General features: G+C 30.0%; 1 protein-coding gene across 5 annotated transcripts in view; it reads left to right on the top strand.

The window, feature by feature from the left end:
- Positions 1-13,061, top strand: part of trh (trachealess) — a 453,500-nt gene extending 440,439 nt beyond the window's left edge. For 4 of the 5 annotated variants that reach the window (XM_014419879.3, XM_014419881.2, XM_014419880.2 and 1 more), the window contains 7 exons: positions 785-906; positions 3,141-3,334; positions 4,248-4,354; positions 4,768-4,915; positions 5,360-5,490; positions 9,909-10,051; positions 10,820-13,061. In XM_014419879.3, coding sequence (XP_014275365.1) covers positions 785-906; positions 3,141-3,334; positions 4,248-4,354; positions 4,768-4,915; positions 5,360-5,490; positions 9,909-10,051; positions 10,820-11,815 — 1,841 coding nt within the window. In that variant the 3' untranslated portion in view covers positions 11,816-13,061. The remainder of the gene's footprint in view (positions 1-784; positions 907-3,140; positions 3,335-4,247; positions 4,355-4,767; positions 4,916-5,359; positions 5,491-9,908; positions 10,052-10,819) is intronic. The other variant, XM_014419878.2, reaches the window with a different exon arrangement.
- The last annotated feature ends 9,275 nt before the right edge of the window (positions 13,062-22,336 follow it).

Genomic DNA, 22,336 nt, shown 5'->3' with positions numbered 1-22,336 from the left:
AATTAATAATACACAAAACAACTAAACTGGACGTATTATTTACATTTCTTACAATTATTGCATATTTAACATTAGCATTTTTTAATATTAGGAAATATTTTTCTAATTATTATTTTTAAAGCAGTATTAACAATGAAAGAAAGCACGAGTAATTAAATAAACTACTAATAACCATTCATTCCTTAATTTGAGAAGATTTTTCTATATTTTGTGAAAAATCTATAAACTTCAAAATATTATTGAAACCAAAACCAATTTTAAGTATTAGGAAATATTATTATTTTTGAAAGCAGCATTAATTATTGTACGGGAAAAAGTAATAAGAAAAAAAGAGTAATTAAATAAAAACTATTGATAATCATCCTTCAATTATCTTTTAATTAATTACAATTAAAAGTAGCACTGACCTGGATATTCATTACTGAAATGTTATTTTTCTAATAACTTTTAATATGCTATTTAGATCATGACGAATGAATACTTGAATATCTGCAATAGAGGTATTTTCTAAAGATAGAATGTTTGCATTAGCTAAATCAGGAATTATTTTACGTTATGAGAGTAATTATAATACACTTTAAAAAAATATAGAGAGAGATGAATATGAAAAGAAACGAAATTAATTAACAATTTTATTAATAACATCACATAAAAAATCTTTATCAACATCATGTAGGAAGTTTTAATTAGGTACTTCTTAAACAGAAATATATAATAAAATAAATGTATTTGATATTTTAATATGTCTTTGTTGTATCCTCTCGACGTTACTAATCGGTTTCAGTTTCAACAGTGATGACGCTTAACTCAACCTCAACTTACAAAGGCTTCGACAGAACGTTCTGTGTAAGAATGAAGTCGACCCTCACGAAAAGAGGATGCCATTTCAAGTCTTCCGGATACAGGGTGAGTATACTAAATAATTAATAAATCTCATTTATATCTATAATAATAAAATATGATAATCTTCTATATATGAAATGTGTAAAGAGATAAGACTTGAGGAAGAAATAATTTGGCCAAGAGTTTGCCGAGCACTAAGTAGCTAACAGAGCGGAAGGGCTATCCCCTCCTTGATGAAATGTGTGCTCAACCCTTCTTTTAATTGAGCGTATCATCCCCGACCTAGACCTCAGGGATTTGGGAGATTTCCTCTTCTTCCGTGGACCCTAGTTATTTGGTTTCCTATTGGGGGTATTATATCCCCTAGTCCTTCTCTAAATGAAGATAGAGTCATCATTGCCAGGGGCCTTCCAACTCTAATAACATTTACAAAGTCCTGCAGTATAACGTCTAATGAAAAGCAAACCCTGATTCCTCCAATTCGTTCCTCTACAACCATCTGCGATAGTAACTTAAGGTAGAACAAATATTCTTTTTTTTAATACTGTATTCCTTATTTTTTATTGTCAGTTGAAATTAACATACACGTCAATCCGGAAAATAATCCAAGATTGAAATTATAATAACAAAATACAAATACAACTGAACCAAGAACTTCATTATTTCCGAAACTTTTAAAATATGCCAATTGGTACAGCTGAAACCAAATAGTCCAAGCCTGTAATTGCAATAAAAAAGCGATTTCCACTAATTTGAAACTTAAAAATCACTACCAATAACCTAGGGATTCATTAGATTAAGAAAAAATTAAGGCCAATTTTAGAACAGGACAGTATGACATTGTTTATGTACACAATTCTTGTCAATCTAACCTCGCTAACAATTCAACTCTTACTAAAAACTTATAGAAAAATAACAAATAGGAAACATTAAAGTTAATTAATTGTACATAAGATAAACATTATGAGGTGATAAGGTGCGAAAGCTCACTGTCAAGCCATCTACATGTGATATTTAGCAGGGTCGCATCCCTAGATAGTTGATAGTACTACCTACTATTACACAAATCCTGATAGTGCGACACTATTTTCACTACAACAAATGTCCTCTCTATCCTTTTCTCCCTTCCTATCCTCCATCTCTCTCAGCATAATATTACTTTTTTAAATCTTTAGTTTATTATTAATTTATCCCCCATCCAATATTTTAAGGTATTATTAAAGCTTCTATTAAAGATTTATCAATTGATATCACTTTGAAATAAACTTTGGATAAAAGCTATATACCTGGAATACCAAGCCATCGATTTCAGTAGATTTAATTTGGAAATGAAAACAAGGAAGCTCCGCAATACCCACAATACCGATTACAGAAACCGACAGACGAATGCAAATTATTTATGACCTATAGATGATTCTTCGATAAACATACATATATGTATAAATATTATTCAATTTAACAATCTATAAATATATTTTGTATTTCAATTGCGTCCAGAACAATTTCCAATAGGCTATTTGAGGATAGCAAACAATTTCGTTAGCTTGGAGGCTGTATGGAAACTAGGTAGGTTCCTTGGAGGTTCGTATCCTCTGAAGACGACCAAAGATAAGGTGGATGCCCAGTTTGGGAATACTAATCCAGATCCTCCAAGCCGCAGCTATAAAACAATTAGGGCGGGCCCTGCGGGTGGCGCATATTAAACGGCCCTTTGTTTAGATCCGCTGGGGATTTAAATAACTGATCCCGCCCTGGCCAAACACTCTCGCCACGCCTATTATTCCACTCCCGAAGGCAGACTGGAATACTATTTATAAGATAGTAAAAAGTTTTAAAAAATAATCTCGTGGATAAAACAAAGAACCTGAAGAAGGGTATGACGTTTGCAATTGTGAAGATGGGTTCAATATGAAGTAAAAGAGAATCCTATCAACAAAAAATGGCTTGGACTCGTTGTAATGTCAAACAATGGAACTGATGAACTATATATGAATATGTTCTAAAATCGGTTTTGGAAGACTAGTATATCATTGGCAATGACCGTCAAATGTGTAGGCAACACTTGAAACAAATACTTACCGACACATACTGGGCCAGAGTGGCTCTACCTATATAATACAAACATTCTGGAGTAGTTTGATCGACAACATCAATTAATTTAAGGTAATAGTGACTCTGCACAAGAGGATCAATAATCGAGATACGATTTTTATTTTTCGATAGCACTGTAACTAACAATTTTTCATCTTCATAAAACTATTAACCAATGATAATCACCCTTTTTGCTCTTGTTACAGGTAGTCCTGCTGCTTTGCAGGCTGAGGCCGCAGTACCAGTTCTCGCACTCCCGCAAATCTTCCCCACCGCTGCTGGGTATGGTCGCCTTAGCCATCGCACTCCCGCCTCCTTCGGTCCACGAGATAAGGCTCGAATCTGACATGTTCGTAACAAGGCTTAACTTCGACTTCTCAATAGCTCACTGCGAGCCAAGGTAACTAACTGAAAGGAGTAACGCAATCAACAATAGTATTAAGTTGCTTTCTAGTACTGCAAGAGGCCAGAACGGTTCTCTTGAGGAATCAGATCTTAATAACTAATTCACCAAAAAGACTTCCGTCATTTTCATTACTCACTATTCAATCAACGTGTGATGGCCGCGAAAAAATTAGGAATTTTTTTTTCTAAAGTAGTCTCAGTTTTCTCAAGTTTGCAGCATACCTAATGCATATTATTCAATTTTATAGCCACATAGAAACGATATTCTCTGACCATAGATGAAAATGACTAGGAGTGACTTTGGAGGAGCCATCTCCAGCTTTCACGCAACAAATACTACAAAATCCTTACATCTTATTCATTTATTAATATTGTACAATAATAAATCTAATTATGTTAATATTAGAAGCTATAAAATCATAACTCTTTAATATACAGCTAAGATATTAAAGAGAATGAGCAATTTAGGACGACTGTATATGAAAAAATATAAATCCGATCAACAATTATAATTCTAAACAATAATATATGATTATGTATATATATGATCAATAAGAAAAAAAAACAATTCAAATTTCTGACTGTAATTTTACTTCAGCGAAAACTTAAAGCACGGAATAAATTCATGTACCTGAACTTAGTAAAGTTTTTTTAAACTTAACTAGGTAACGAAATGTAAACAACATTATTTAGGTATAATAACACAAACTGGGATCATCAAAGCGTAGAGAAAAGATTTTAACTACTGGTTCTTTCTTAAACTTATCTACCATAAAAGCCTTTTATATTAGTTTATTTGTAAAAAAAGGATTTATATCAAACACTATTTATGTATTTATTTTATAATATTTATGATTTATTTTTTAATATAAAGGCTGTAACATTAATGTATATATTTTCTCCGGTAGGGTATCAGAACTTCTCGATTATACGGCTGACGAAATTACTGGAATGAATATGTACACCTTATGCCACGGCGAGGACGCTCATCGTCTTAGGAAAAGCCATATCGACTGTAAGTTTCAAGAGAAATAACTTCATTATCTAATAAAAATAATTTTAAGTTTTAGTTAAATTAATATTATCCCTAATTAGGACAATATTATTAGTGTTTTGTATACTTATTAGTATAATAAATACTAAAAAGCAAAAATATAGTATACTCAATATAGGCTTTCCTTATGAAAGTGGGACCAGGAGTCGCTTATTTCAAATTAATACCAATAATATTATTTTAAAATACAAATTCACTAAAAATTCTTTCAAAATCTCTGAGCCCGATGATAACAAAAACTGTAATTTCCAATCAATTTCAGAAACCATATTTTACGACCTAGTGCCTCAAAAATTGTCTATATTTTTTGTTTTATTCTTGACTGCCATGCGTACCACATTTTTTCTTAACAATTTTTATTGTTTTAATTACAGTAATCAACAAGGGTCAGGTTTTGACGCATTACTACAGAGTGATGAACAAAAATGGAGGATATACCTGGGTCCAAACCTGTGCAACAGTGGTCTGCAACTCCAAAAATGCCGATGAACAGAACATTATCTGCGTCAATTATGTTGTGAGGTAAATATTTTTTAGTGGTTAGAGGATAATTTTTTGTTATTAATAATTTAAACAAAGTGTGCTTAAATTATTAACTAAGTAATTAACTAAATACTTCATAAATTTAACTGTTTTTTAAATAGTTATCAGCCTCAAATATTGTATTTATTGACTAGCACAGAGGCGTAAGTCATTTTGAAGTGTTTAAAATAATATTTAGAGAATTTCACTTCACATTTACTTTTAATTATACTTCGGATAAATATTCAAATAATTCCCCACACAATGTAAAATAATCTGTTTCCCAAAAGTAGAATGATCGGTTAACGCCATTATAAGTTTAACTCATCTTATCCCTCAAATATACTTTTCCTCTGGAGCAGTGGATTTTTTAATAAGACTCAATATTGATTATAATATCTATGTAATTATATAAATAAATTTCAATAAAAATTATAATTTCAGCGGTCGAGAATACAAGAATTTAATAATGGACTGTTGTCAATTGGAAGATCACGTAGCATCTAGAGGAGTCAAAAGGGAAGATACGAGTGGAAACGATCCTGAAAATGGTTCCCCAGGCTCAGACACTGGTGGTAAGTAAAATTATTTAATTAAAATAATATGTTATGATACTTTTACTATTTAAAAACAAGCTTACATAAAATAAATAACTCAATAAAAAAATGTTGAATCGTAATTCTGTGAATCATTGGGATGTATACATTAAATAAAACAATAAACAATTAAATTAATTATACTGAAATAATTGGAAAAAATATTACGTTCCTACATATTTCGAAAATTTGAAAATATTTTTAAAAAATCCTATAGGAAAAAGCTTATATTATTTCAGAACAAAATCATTTTTCCAAAGATTTGATAACAGTTTTTTTACTATAACGGAAAAACTTAACAATTATTAATATGGCCTTACAGTTATTTAAACTTGGGTATATTCCTTCTAATATAGTTGTAATGATAACTCTTATTGATTTTGCCAAATCCGTAAAATTCATACGTCACATTATACAGTACACTGTAGTGCAATCGCCATATTAATTTAAAATCAGAAAATAATGCACAAAATGTATCAATATTTTAATAAAAAATCAAAACTATCCCCCAGATATAAATTGATACTCAATAAACCAGTACTAAGCCCTATCATAACCCAGGCCTGTACCATAGGAAGCTTCACTAATTTAAAAAATTAAAAAAACTACAAGTATTCAAAAATTGTTAAAAAATATGTATATTATTTAATAATAACGAAAATAATTCAGAACTAAATATAGGCACCGTATATATAGGGCAGAAAATTGTTTTCTGTTACACTGTAACCGTGAGTCAACTCCTGTGGGTTCTTGGAACCCTCCGTGGTCCACCCAGTCTATTAAATTGGGTATCCTTAATTGGGTAAAAATCTGGCGGTTGAGCGTGATTCTGACCAAATCACCTCCTTGCACAACCGTTGGTCTAGTAACAGTACTTCTTTACAAAATACTGAACCTCTGACCCTCCATGGGTTGCAGCGGTACAGAGTTAAATTTTTCAAATTGCAAAAATAAGAAATTATACAAAACCATCAACATTTTTAAATAAACATAAAATAATTTAACATATAATGCTATGACAATCATAAAAAAACTATCTACTTTTGTTTTTGCAGAATAATTTTTTTTTTCGGTTTATTCTCTATCAAAATTTAAAACATAGTTATTATGTAATAATAAATAGCAAAGAAAAATATGAATAATACTTTATAAAAGAAAAATATATAAGGGTGTATGCTGAAGGAGTATAATAATTATTGTATATATTATGTTCATTAAACAAAAACGTTTATGTATATAAAAAATAGGAGGCGATAAAAACGTCTGAGCAAATTACAATTTAGTAACTTCTTTATTACTTAAACTTTTCATTGAAAATCGGTAAACGTTCTGCTATTGACCTGTCGCCATTAAAGTTTTTTATTCACTACATTGGCTGGAATGAAACGAATTCACAACAATGTATCATAACATTTTGTTTACGGATTCTTGAAGGCTCATACTGTATGTTAAACCATCCTTGGCAGCTGTTTGGAATACTGTTGGGCTTCTTAGATTACAAACTACTTGTTTATGAGAACAGGTCCAAGCTATGTCTTTGTCTATGTTGCTTTGGTATTTCCTCCATGATTCTATTTTTACTACTTCAGCTATCTAAGGTAGAGGAAGTAAGGTAATCAGGTGTAAAAATAATTCGAGATATTGTTTAGTTTGTACATTCCCGGTTCTCAAAAAATTCTATTATAGTATCTCAATTTTTAATGGACATATCTAGTTTTCAAGTGAGGATATAGGAAGTCAAAGTAGAAATCGTTTTATAGCGATACCCCGAATTTATAACAATTCAAAGAAATAGATATTTCTACTTTTGCTTGATTTAGTATCCAGAAATTTATAATATATTGAGTGGTTTTGTTGTTACTTTTTGTGATTTAGAAAGAAAAATTAATAGTTAACAAAAATCATTTCTGAGTGAAAGAGAGAGAGACATAACTTTACCACCGAATTTTAAATTCGTCACAAAACATAAATTTGTTCTTTTTTCAAGACTATTGAACATTTTATCTCGTGAAAACTTCCTTAGCAGATTCATTACAGGTTTTAAAATTTTGAATATTTAATTTTTACAACAAAATAAAAAAAGTTAAAAATAATTAGACTAAAAGTAACACAGAGTTGACGGTGGAAGAGCTCGTTCTAAAAAGGTTCCATTTATTCAAAGTTTTCATAGACATGAAGAAAAGTTTTACCTTATACCAAATTAAAGTATTTTCTCTTTTTATGCTTAAGAATCTTTGTTAAGGATTAGAACATAATTTATTTCCGTAAAGTTAGGTCCGAAAGAAGCCAATTTTAGCACTCACGTGTCAGAAACGGTGCTGGTTCGAATCAGGTCTAAGCGGATTAACTTTTATTTCAAGACGGAACCTCAGAATAAATCTCAACTTTCTCATTCTGGCTAGAATATGTTAGAAGTCAATAGAATGACCCGTCATTCCAGTCCAAGTTGTAGAACATAAGGACGTAATACCGCAAATTAAAAAAAAATCTTAGTAATATCCTTTTTAGAGGGAGTCCTTTAATTAGTTAGGGGGAGAGAGCAAATTGATAAAAAACAATTAAATTATTGGTGCAAATCATTGTATTAGGGTCTTGAACCTAAGGTAAATTAATGTTAAAGATAGCTTTAAATTTGGAACGGAAAAAACTGTACAAATAAACCTTATCACGGGCCACACATTGCAGAAGTAGTAATATGTGTCATGTGTTAATTAATTAATTTTCTACACCACATTAGTTTTACGCCAAAATGTTTCAAGTTTATTTCAATATCACAGATAGTCATACAATTTATAATTCTAAACATAATGTAAAAGATATTGAAGTTCCACATAATGTGGTAATTTCTTTCGTTAAGTGCAAGAATTTCGCAATTATTTCTTATAGAAGTCACTCCTTCAGAAAACTCGATTCGAATGTACATTCGTATTGAGATATGAATGTTCCAATCTATTTATAAAATAATTTTAGTTTTATTTTATTTATTATTAGCGAAATAAAACAAAAACAAATATTGCAAGTAAAGGATCTCTTTAATGCCATTTATCAGAAACAAGGCATTAACATGTATAGTGAAAGTAGAGGGTGACTTATGGAGCGAGTGGACAAGGGATGGAGATGCTATCTATGGACTTCATGAAAGTTAATGCGACCGGCCTTGTCTATTCGGAAGAGGAAATTGTGAAAGGGTGATAGGGCCTCTCTCCAATTGTGACCACTCCACCCCTCCAAGGAATCCAATTTTCACATCAGTCTGCTTGGATTGGCTAAGGAGACCATATATCACCTAGGCTTCTGTCTCCTTCTTTAGGTATTGTTTAAAGACGGTTCTAAACGTTAACGTGGATTAATTTCGATGTTTATAGTAATTATAGCCTTCGTGATTAGAATTCAAAAACACGAGATTAATGAATTTAGAAAAATGTTAAAAGTTATAATAAATACTTAGAAGAATCAATGGTGTGTCCGGCGCTGATATCGATTATGTTAAGAATTACAGAAATTTACTATTTCTGGTCCACAAAAATTGTTTAGATTACAATATGTATATAGTTAAGAACACGGCCTATGTCGGGATGCCATAGTAGTTAGATTTTAATTCGAAAGGTAAAAGGTCCGTGTTAAAAATTTAATAACTAATGTAAAACATTAATTGTAATCCACAAATCACAAATAAATAAACTTTGGAATGATCGATTATTTAAAAAATTAAATAATTAAATTATAGGTCGCTCTTACGTGTATGATGAATTATATTCTAATATGAAAAGCATTCTTTCACGGAGTGAAGTGTAATAAAAAACAACATGTACGCGAAACTAATGTGATATTAGTTTTGAGCACTTTAAAAACAAAAACTCAAATTTTCGGAAGAATACAAAAAAAAAAATCGTCTTACAATCTTCATTAAAAAAAAAAAAAAAAAAAAAAAAAAAAAACGCTTTTCATTCTGGAACTCTCATACTGATTCAAATCATATTTAGAAGGTTCATAAAGGTTCTTTAAAAAATTTCTTTTTGGGCCAGGGTGAATTTAAAGGAATAGATAGAACTTATATTTTCTTTAATAGATTTTCAATTTATTCAGACTTTATAGGACTCCCTCAATCTTTAAGTCCTGAATAATATACTTGATGTTTTGATATGTGATTCCAAAATCCTAACTATTAGAATTTGCAAGGCCAAAATTACTGGATATGGACCCCTTAACTGGGTAGGAGTGATTGTTTTGATTCCTGAACCTATCAGAGGGAGAAAATTAAAAACATATTTTGAAAATACTGAATGCAATATAGTTATACATAAATTTAAATTCAATTTTTTCAACTAAAAAATTGATTATTTTTTAACCGTGTCAGTTAATATTCTGGTGCTATACGATTCCATCTTCTGTTGCAGAAGGGAGAAGTACAGGAGGGCCTCACCACCCTGAGAGACACCTAGCAGGACCAGACCTAGAAGAAGATGGTACCGAAGGCCCTGGTGAGCAAAGAGGAAGAGGGATCATGGATCACACTACTCAGTTGCATGATCATTCTCAGGTAAATAAGTCAGAGATAAATTGTATTCATTCAATCTCTAAGCTAGGATAGATATCATATTTAATTCTCACTCATGATATGTTCACAATTATTATTATGATATAATATTACAATTATTTACATAAAATTATAATTTCATTCATGTTGAATCCCCTATCGTTTAAGAATTTCCGAAATATATATTAAAATCTTTTAATTATAGTTTTATGATATTAATGATGAAATCTTGGGAAATAATTATTATTTCTAACAAGAAATTGTTATTAATTTAGACTGGTTATATTCCAGATCAACTATTTCTTCAATTTATAAATGTTTAAACTTAACCAACTATTTCTTTAATTTATTACTGAACCATAGAAATCCAAAACATGCTAAATCCATTTTCAAATTTTTAATTAGTAGATTTGGTATATTATTATAACAAGATAAAATATGTTCATCAAAAAACACTTATAATTTATAAAATAAATCTCTCCTAATATATCATTAGTGTTATCTAAAATGGGATAAAAAATCTTTTATCTGGATAGAAAATTTCCAATTTTTTTAATTCACCCTCTTTATAGAACACCAACGAACCAAATCAGACATAATGACTTCACATTAATTTGGATTTATATAAGTTTTTTTTTAGTAAACCTCCACCCTTCTATAATAATACATTATGAAAATGTTCGGTTCATCACTCAACTCTTAATTTTCATTATATAAATTAGTTAAAAATAGTTTAGATAAATATGTTTAATTGTTTTTATTTCTTTTCAGATCAACAATGTGCTAACAAGGCCTGTTAAGAAAGTTGGAAATGAGAGGAGAGGAGTGAAAAGGAAAGTTGGAGAAGAAGAAAGTAGTTGTAGTTCAGATGAAGAAGAACGTAGCGTAGGAGTGAGGAAACGCTACCCTGTATTAAGCCCAGCTAGTTCTTCTTGCCACTCTTCAGCACTTGCAGCTAGCCCTAAAGCTCCACCTGAAGACAGTGATGGTGGAGGGACATCTGTTAAAGATCTTGAACAGGCAATGTCGAAACATCTACCTGCTATGGACAAATCAGCAACACCTTCTGCACATCAACCAACTGACTTTAGTACAGACACTCTCCTTAAGGCTCAACAGCAAAGAAGTACAATACAATGGATTGGGACTCATCACCATTTAAGTCACCTTGGAGGACAGCAGACAGGAAGCTTACCAGCATCAACACTTCTTAGGCAGCTCTATGCAGCAAACAGAGAGAGTGTGATCCGTGCAAATGTGCAAGCTGGAAGATCTGGGCCTGGCTATTACTCAGATATGAACCATTCTGGACCATTGCCTACTCCTCCAGGGAGTGATGGTAGCTATAGCGATCAGTTTGTTCTTCATAACCAAAAGAATGATTTTGGACTCTATTCAGGAGGTGGTTATACAGTTGATTACCACTCCGCAATGACTCCTCCTTCTTCCGTTTCACCCCGTGATAAGCATCAGCAACAAATACATTCTGGTTTTGAAAGTCCAGTTTACAGTGAGGTGCTGAGGCACCAGTACCTCGGAGGTGAAGCACCTGCCCAACCATTACCCCTGAAGCCTCAACCATACCCGATGCACCCGGGTGCTTTGGATTATGCTACCACTTCTCTTGACCAGCAGTTTTACCATCACTCAGCACCATCAACAGGTTTTCACCTTTACCACCCGTCCAACAAAACAACTTCGGTTAGTCCAGGTGTATATACTGACCCCCTCAAAAATACTTCAAACTGGTATTCAACACCGTCGTAGTCCATTTTGAAGTATGAACTTTTTACAAAGACTTTGAAATGAGGTTTCAAACCCAAATAACTGTATATTTCTTGTACAAATTATTAGCATTGTTAATATAATTATTTTATTGGCTTTATCTTTTAATCCATATCACACTGATATGGAATTCGATGAGACATTTGTAGATAGTAATTATTAAGGACTGTAACTAAAAATGTGAATATATTATAAAACATTGTCGCAATTTTATAATTTAAATTCGGTCTCAACGGTATGATGTGTAATGGATGCTTTTATGCATTTTGTGTTATCATAAAATTATAAAGAGCTGTTTATCTATTGTGTTATTGCAAATTGTGTTCATGGGGGATAATATAGTACATGGAAATATCAATTAAGGGACTTAAAATGTGTAAATTGTACAATTAATTACAATATTTGTAAATAGTACAACTGTACGTATAATGCCATGGATGTGAGCTACCATACGGATAGCTGTAATTCAAGCAGTATTATTAAATTTATAATTAAAATAATGCATGCCAGTAACGTAACATGTAGCATTCTAATTTTTAGGTTATAACAAGAAACATATCTCCAGTTCTACAATATATTTTATTTTTTAAAAATGATCTCAAAAAATATATATTTCAGCTATAATTTAATTTATAAACACAAATACAATTCATCATTTCAAATAATAAAAAACATCCATTCTATGTTAGAAATATCCTTCTCAGTATGAGATGGAGATATGTATCAGAGCCTTATCATTTTTCTTTATATTATTTTTTTTTTCTTAATACAAATTTTTTACATATCAGGAGAATATAAATCTGATTATGTATAAATAAGTATGTTGTTATGTACTGTTATTATTTGTTAGTTTCTTAAGTTTTATTTGTCCATAAGTATAATGACATTAAAATGTTATGATCATTGGACAGAAAAAATGACTGGAATGGCTTATGGAAATGATTAGTATTGTGGCAAAGCCAAAGTTCAATTGATTTATTGTTGTTTCTTTATTTAGCTAATTAGAGATCCTTTATACTAGTGCAATCATTTGTTTTGTTTTTTAAAACAGTTGTATAAACGTGTAATATTGAAGTTTGACAATATTATGAAGTAAAGAATCGGTTCTTCAAGAACTTTATTTTCGCTCAAACTGTTTCTATGTGCAATACATTCCTTTTAAAAATTATTTAACAGTGTATTTTGTAGATTATTTGTTCATATCAAATATAACTGTTATTTCATTGAACTTTTTGTTTCTTTTATTTATTATCATATAATCAACTAAATTTTCTAAAACTGAAACCAAGAATTGTCTCCATGGATCATAACTAAAAAGGTGAATTCAACTTTCACTTAATTTAATGATTCCAATATTTTTTTTTTAATATGAAAATGAATACATCATAATCACAAATTGAAAATTTGTCCATATAATGCAATTTTAATTATGCAGTTCCTTTAATATCTCTCACATATTTTTCATCATTGGATATCATTCCCTAAGGACTTCTCTTTATTAATTAATCCCATAATTAATGTTTTTAATTATTTTCAGAAATTTTCTTTATGATTCTTAACCTTTTTAAAAACTAAAGTCATTCATTCCTGAAACACTGTTAATGTAGAAAGCTCAGAATATTCCATAGAATACAATACATATTAAGATGCTCCATAAGGTAACAGAAGATTCGTAAGGGGCGATATTATGGAACTATGGTGAATGAATCATCGATTTCTTATAAACCCAATCGACTTTTGTCTTGGCCAATGTTTTACCTTTCATACCATTGCAAATAATTTTCTGAAAGGGCTTTGTTTAAATAGTATGAACAGTGAAACTTTACAATATTGCACTGGAGAAAATTCTAATGCAAAATAAAAATATTTCTTTAGAAATGGCAGTAGCAAATTATTGTGTTGAATAATCATTCTACTGATTTCTAATTACCATTTCATAATTTTTAAAATTGAAAAATATATATAGTGATCCTGCAGTAAGGTCTTTATTATGTTTATGATAGTTAGTTTAAAATTCATTAAGAATCTCAAACCAATTTCAAGTTGAGAAGATATCTTTAATAAATTTTTAATGCAGAGGTTCTCAGATCGATGACCATGGAACTAATGAAAACATAATAATAAGAGTTTTAAAAAGGATGTACTTCTTTTCTATTGAAAATAATAACTTTGACAACTTTTGTATTCATTAAATTATCTGTACTAGCCACTTTACAGCCTACTACAAGTTACTAAATCTAAGCATTAATACTTATCTTGAGTTTTTCAACCACTTGCAAGTAAATTAGATGTTAAATGGAGATTTTTTAGTTAATCATTTATTCAAATTTTAAGAAAAATTACACTTCCCAATAAAACAGATTTATCAATTTATTTTAATCCAAGGTATTTCAGATCTCTCATTTATAAGGAGAAAGGATTACTGTTATTATGTAAGTGTATCAATAAATGAAAAATAAATCTATAATTGAAAGATAAATCAAATTTATATTAATTAACATGTTGAACTTGGAGAAGTACAATGACAATTACAATTTTTAAAAATGAAAAGAAAAACCAACAGAAAAGAAAAAATTAGAGTACTCCTTTATTATTTAGTTTTATTAAGTCATTCACTTATTTATATATTTATCAATCATTAAGGAGTATTGAAACATAAACATTTTAATAACACTATTTTTTTTTAACAATAATATTCTTTATTTATTCTGGGACTCGTATTTTTGAATAATACTACAGGCACCGAAATAGGCTTTAGAGCCTTAGAATAAAAATACAAAATTTTAAAAATAACAATGAAATTTAACATATCACTACCATAATAAAGTGGATAAAAAAATTAAACAATAACAAACAAAAAATTTACAAAGAGAAAAATATAACCATCTATTATATCATAAGCCATAGTATGAACTAACTTTCAATAAAATAAAGTGGAAAAGAATCAAACATAAATGAACTAAAATCATTAACAAGAACAGGCAATCAATATTTACAAGTAAAAAAAAAAAAAGGAAAAAAAAAAGTAAAAAGGCAAAAAATAATAAATCCCCCTAAATTTGTCAACATACCATTTAAATACCAGAAGTACAATATGTTTTAAATAATAATTTTAGATGAAAAACAAACATAAATTTGATCATACAAGAAATTATCATTGTAATTATAAACTTAAATCCTTGTAAATCTTGTAATTAATATTTTTTTTCATTAAAAAAATCTATTCGTAATACAATGACACTTCTATGTTCTGGAGTTTTCCCCTATCTTCAGGATTTTAAACTTGTATATTTCTTTTAACAAGTCTAATGTACTTAAACATAAACTGATTATGTTAAGAAGGTAAAAGGTACAACACTAAATTAACATATCACAGTCTAGCACAAAATTATAGTATCTTCCAGGAAGGAGTATTTGCTGCAGTGAGGTTACAATGTTTCCTTGCATACCTAAGATAAATACTGATTCTATGTAACAAATTTTTCACTCTCTATAACAAAATCAAACTTCTTGCCTTACAAGATTAGAAATGGACAAAATGTATAATTTTGATCTGGGCTCCTCATATGAGGTGTGATATTAAAATGATTCCTTATTAGAATAAAAATACATTTTAAATTTTTATCCACAACATATTGTGCTTCTAGTATTAAAATAGTGTGTTGAAAATTTCACTATCATGAAAGTGTTTGTTTCAATACTTCCAAATGGTAGATAAATATCTATGAACTAAATGGATTAAAAAACCTTAATAATAAAGAAATACTCTATTGTTTTTATTCTGTTAGATTTGCTGTTAATTTTTATAATTATAACTGTCATTGTACTTATTCCATTCGTATAAGTATGATGTTCTGATTTCATATTGTGATATAACATTAAGATGTTAATATAAATTTTATTTTTTCAGATAATATATAATACAATAACAAAATAATAACAATAATCTTTCTATTTTAAATGAGGGAATACAAATTATTAATAACCTAATTATAATTTCTTTATTTTTGGATATGTATATTGGACCTTTAGTTCACTTCTCACTTTTCTGGATTTTTTTTTCTTAGCTATAACTTCTATCCTTTCATCTGAACCTACAGGGAATAACTGCAGGACTAGCATAACACTTCACGACCTTAAGTGCATTTACGGCTAGTACCCATAAAACACATCCTGTCAATTTTTCTCGTCGTCAAGGCCTTCTGATGTAGAGTATCTCACATCTTCAATTGGTGTCAGAACTAATAAATTATACAAAACCAACTCAACAATCCCAGTTTAATCTATCCAATCCAAGAAATACAAATTAATAATTTAAAGTAAGGAAACATGAGAGGAAAAATTAGAATTTGAAATTAAGAAAACGCTCTAAACTTCCCATTCACTACAAAAAATTAGTATACACTACAATAATCAGACCAATTTGGACATATGGAATTGAGCTCTGGGGCTCCACCAAACCATCAAATTCTTCCCGCATCCAATCGTTACAGTCCAAAATCCTACGTAAAATCCTTGATGCTCCTTATTACATCACAAATAAACTCATTCATAAAGACCTTAACATCCCATTCGTTGCAGATTTGACCCAAACCAGATATGCGTCTTTTTATTCCAAACTCCTTAACCATCCTAACCCATTAATTCTTAATCTTTCATCCTTAACAATCCCTGATAATCCTCCGAGGCGTCTGAAAAGAAGATGGCCACGAGACCTTCTAGTTTAAATTAATGTTTGAAGTACCACCAATGGGTGGTTTCTTCCCAAGATTTTCAAGTGTATATGAAACATACTACATATTTACTTATTGTATTACTTTGTACAGTTGTAAATTACAGTAAATAAATAATTAAAAAAAAAAAAAAAAGAAATTAAGAAGGTAAAGCATAGGAACGTATGTGACCCAAGAGCCATGGAATCCTTTCATCTGACATCATACTCAAAATTCTTTCATACATATATCATTTAATGGGAACAATTGAAATACCTAAGATAATTTTAAGAATGATCCAAAAGAAGATGATTTATATATCAGATGGGCAGGCCCAAATTAACTCCTGTACAATTATATTGTCATGACTTCTCTAGAACTGCCTTAATATCCTCAAATAACTGGCTGAGGGCAACAAAATTACTTTAATATGGACTCTGGGAGGGGCATGAGGAATCGAGGCAATGAGATTGCTGATGGTCTTGGAAAAAGAGCTCAGAAACTATGATAACAGTTCCTTGACTTCACTGAAATACATCAATTATTATTACCTGGGAGAAGTGTAGCCTTGAGGATTGCTCATATTAGTAAATAAACGTCTATATTTTCCTAGTATTTCATATGTTTTGTTTACCTTCCGTTAACTCTTTGATGTTGTTACTCCCGCTTTCACCTCCTCACCTATACTCAATTCCATTTTGCTCTGGCCTCCTCGCAACGATAAGACTGAGCTCTTTCTCACAAATACACTCCTAAAGTGACATTTTGTTTCATTTGTACAGTTTGTTCACCTGGACACCTCCAGCGTTTCTCATTTTAAACCGTGAGCTGAGGTAAGAAAATCTTAAATCTTTTACGAAATCTAGGTTCTTCAGCTCCTGATGGAAGAGCTACAATTTACAATTTCAAATTGCATTGAAATTAATCGTAAAGATTTTTATCATTATTACATCCAGTTATATAAAAAAATATCATCTGCCATGAGATAAATGGACACCTCTTGGGGGACAAAAAAGTACAACACTCCTACCGGGTTAATCAGGAAAGATAGATAAATATTGGGAAATGAAAAAGATGAATTTTGATTTTAAATATGGTATGTTCATAAAATTGCCAAAGGATAAGAACTACTTAACTGAAATATGAGTGATAAGATGTATCAGAAAAAAGAGAACAAACTGAGAAGGTTTTCAAGCCTAAGGGCTTATAATAAATGCCTGTATTTTTCAAAGGACTTACACATTTGTACCATTTCTTTATTTACCCCATGAAATGAACAGAGAACAATAACTAGTCTCCTCATGTATAATAGAAAATCAGTGAAAATGATATCTCAAGTTTATGAACTTTGCAGAAGATTACAATTGCCATCTGTGTCAAGAGGATGAATAAAATTCTTAGCACATTATTTACAAATGTTAAGCCCTTGTATGTTATACATTTAAATCTGGCTTTACATAAACCTGAAGACATTAAAAGATTCTATCAATATGCTTATATGCATCATTAAAATCCTGAAATTTCTTTGGGAACTCTAGATCAACTGAGGGCACAAACAACACATGAGATCTATAAGGTTCATAGAAACAAATATAATGTAATTTATTCAAAGAAATGGTCATAATAATAATTATGAGAGATAGTTGACCGTGGATGACTTATAGGAGGAGAACATGGTTGGGGGTGCGGTCAAAATAAATCACAAATAAGTTGAAGTAACTTATATAAGTTACTACAACTTCTTTGTGTTTTAATTTGACCACCCAACAGAGCCTGCCCTTAGATATATTGGGTTCCATGGGATTAATTTTCCCAGCCATTGATAATAATACAATAAATAAAAACTTTTTGTAATTTATTAATTATTAATATAAAGTTAATAACTGGATATTAATAAACCATGAAAATAAAAAATCCTAGTGATTTATACGCTAGCTTATCTACATCAACTTATATATATGAAAATAAATTATACCAAACAAGAGACGACAATTCATAATGAAATAAAACCAATCAAACATATTAAAACAGTTGAATATTGAATAATTTTCCTTCTATAAAAATATTAACTGCAGAACTGTTGTTTTAAAGTTATATCAATAACTTTTTGTATAGAACTCTAAAGATCATAATTACTTAACTCTGTCACAAAACTCTATAATAGTAAAGTTAAGGTCATGGATTGACTTCTTATAACAATATTTATAAATACTTAAAATAAAATTTTAATAGATAATCTTATTACAGCAAGAAGGGAATCCAACTCAAATAAAATAACAACTTTGGAATTTGGAAATAAATATTTATTAAATAACAGGAGCAGCAGCGTGAAGAGTGTTGAAGGCAGAAGTCTCAAAAAGACTGAAAGTGGTCATCTACAAAAGAATTGTAAGTCCAGTGATTATGTATTAGTGTGAAACATGGCCCTTGACATAAAAAGTGGAATGGATCCTCAACTCCCGGGAAAGAAAGATATTGAGAAGAATGTGGGGAAGAGTGGGGAAAGAGGATTTGAAGGAGTAGAAAATGATAGAGCTGTTTAGGGAATCCAACATTGTGGTATTCGTGAAAAGAGCCCCAATAAGATGGATAGGGCACGTAGAGAGAGTTCCTGATCAAAGAATACCCATGAAGATACTAAATAGGAAACCAGATAGCAAATGAAGAAGAGAAAACCCCTGGATTACATGGCTAGATGATGTGGAGGAGGATCTGAGGTGGCTGAATGTTTGAAGATAGAGGAAGAGAGGAGCAAAAGATCATTGAGATTGGTTGAGAAGGCCACATTGGCTATGGTGGAGAAAGCCGGACTGTTATAGGACCATAGTGCCATGTTAATAATAATATTTATTAAATAGTTTAGTGATTAGTTTATGAGACAGTCACGAGCAATCAAAACTTTTAAATTAATTAAGTCCCATCAAGAGAATGTGAATGGGAAGAGAATTCTTTTCCAAGCTCCTTCTCTCTCCCGAAGAAAGCCTACAAAGTGGACCGATACATTAACCTATCATTTAATAGTTTTATCTTGGTGTACTTTAAACAGTCATCTGGACCATTCATTAGACAATAATCTACATATTGTTCCATGAACTTTTTGAGAGGGGGGTGCTTGTACCCTAGTTTAAGAATCCATGCATTAGAAACATATTGTTTTTATCCATTCTGAGTATTATTTTTATTTTTTTTTTTTTTTATGATTACTGATAATTTTTAGGATTGTAAGAGCATGATTCGGTTTTATTCCTCTTTCTAATCTTATAAAAAAGATTTATTAAACCGCCACAGTTTCTACTGTAAAAATATATTTATAAAATAAAAATAAATCTGAACGGCTACAACCCATGAAGGGACAGGGTTGTAGTACATAGTAAGGAAGTACTGTTACTAGACCGACGGTTGTGTAAGGAGATGATTTGGTCAGAATCACCCTCAACCGCCAGATTTTCTCCCGATCAACGGTACCCACTTTATGAGGCTGGGTGGGCCCCAGAGGACTCAGGAACTCCCGACATAGTTGACTCAGGCTACAGAAATAGAATAAATAATTATCTATCACACACACACCCATATATATATATATATATAATTGATACCTATTAATTCATTGTATGAGATACATATAAAAATGAAAAAAATTGCATGATATATATGATAGATTTAATTCAATACATAACAGTAAAGGTTTTTTCATTATTTTGCCAAGTACAAAATAACTTTCAACTCATTCATTTAAAACTATAAAGAATAAATTAGTGATATTTTATACTTAATAGCATCTAGTTTTATATCAGACCTAAGAATCATATTGGTAATATCAATGTTGGACCAATTAAAATCGTTAAATGGTTTTAAACCCAGATTAATAACATTTTTATTGTTGATTTAAACAACTTAAAAAAAATTGTCCAATAATTAAACCAATTCAATATAAAAAATAAAATACCTTAATCCATAAAAAGCTTCAAAGCTTAGGAAATTTTCATCGCCATTTTGAATCTGCTCAATAATTTGAGGATGAATTTCTGAAAATCATAAATAATTATTAAAGTTTAATAAAACTATTCTTCTACTCGAGTTTAATTACATATTTCATCTTTCTTTGAACAAAGAATAATAGAATGCTTTAGTAATAATTTTAGAAATTAATAATTATATTACAAGAAATCATTATTCTTTACCACTGAGATATACCTGGAGCTTGCTTGACCATAAAAAATTAGCTCAGCCCCAAACGAAAACTACATCGTTTTAAAAATAAATACATAACTATTATAAATAGGAATATATAAGATTACGATTAGAAAACGTATGCTGAATGAAATCTTTGATATTCCTTTATAATAAAAAGGATTTTAATGAACCCGTAACAATTCTTTTTAAACTTGAATCAAAACCACAGCTCACTGAAACTTAATAAGTGGCAGTGATGCCAACACACATCTATATCTACATTCGCAGTTTTTAATTTTATAAATATTTTTGATTTGCATTAGTTATTCAACTCATCACCTGAATAAACAACAAAATTAATTATATAACACGAATAAAGTATTTAAAAATAGTCACATTAACTTATTTTGATTTTTTATTCGCTAAATTTCCCGCTTAAGACTGGTGTATAATGCTAGAAAATAGGTATCAAATTCAAACCTAACAGGTTATAATAGAGAAATTACGAAAATTTGTTTTTTTATCAATGTCTGAAGATGCCATTTCACATTCGAAGTGCATCATTATTATCATCGAAAGTTTTAAAACATTGTCAATTCCTGCCATTATGCTAGACTAATTTCAGATCTTAGGATATATTCGGGTAGTTCAAGTATTTCTTTCAATGAACTTAATGAAATTTAACTTATTTATTTAACCTAATTGGTACCAGTTCAAATTAGTTCCTCCTGCTTGGCAAAAATACAACAAATGAGCATCAGTGCAGATGGAATCCTGAAGGTAGTTGTGTCTGTCACAAAGTGAGCATGTGACAGCCTGTATACCAAACATCATCAAACACTATGCAGTATTTAACAGAGATTTATAGAAAAGATGGTGAAGTAATAGCTCCTGATAATAATAGATACTGCTATACTCTATAATGGTAATACCATAGTGACCCCATGGTAGGAAAAAATTATAATTTCATATTGAAAAAAACCTCTATATTTTTAGATTCCAATAAAATTCAATCATTTGCTTCAAATGTGGTGTTTACTTACATAAATAGCCAACCATTATTACATAAGAGTAAGTATCCTCTCTTAAATAAATCATGTTAGTTTCAACTAAAACTACTTAGACTAAGTAGCTTTAGTTTAAGGTATGAGAAAAAAAAATTAAATACCATTGATAAATTGTTATTAGATGATGTTCACATGAAAATATTTTTATTGAAACTAATATGACTAAGGGTATAGAAATTAAATAAAACCACGTTGTAAAGAAAATTTGTTTAGAAGAATTGTTGGCATCCAAATAAAAAGATATTTTAATTGCAAAATCAATTTATACTGTTTAATAGGCTTCTTTTGCTCTTATCTTTTTATATAAAATATGTTAATCTTAATTTAAATTATTCAAAACTGTGATATAGAGATTCAACAAAATTCTGTAGTTTATTTTAGGCTATTGGCAATCTGAAATACTTGTAAAGATTATGTTAATTAGTTAGTTTTCATTAGAATTCAATGTTGAAGTAAATGAGCAAAGTGCAGTAAGATGCGATTCAAGTGATCTATCAGTTCAAAGATCTGAGGTTACCATATGTTGTGATTCACTTGTATTACCTTACTGT

Source organism: Halyomorpha halys, unplaced genomic scaffold, assembly GCF_000696795.3.
Source record: "Halyomorpha halys isolate HHAL.00 unplaced genomic scaffold, Hhal_1.1 Scaffold252.1, whole genome shotgun sequence".
Classification (NCBI taxonomy): Eukaryota; Metazoa; Arthropoda; class Insecta; order Hemiptera; family Pentatomidae; genus Halyomorpha; species Halyomorpha halys.
The sequence above is the reverse complement of the archived record's forward strand: the minus strand, read 5'-3'. Positions and strand labels throughout refer to the sequence as shown.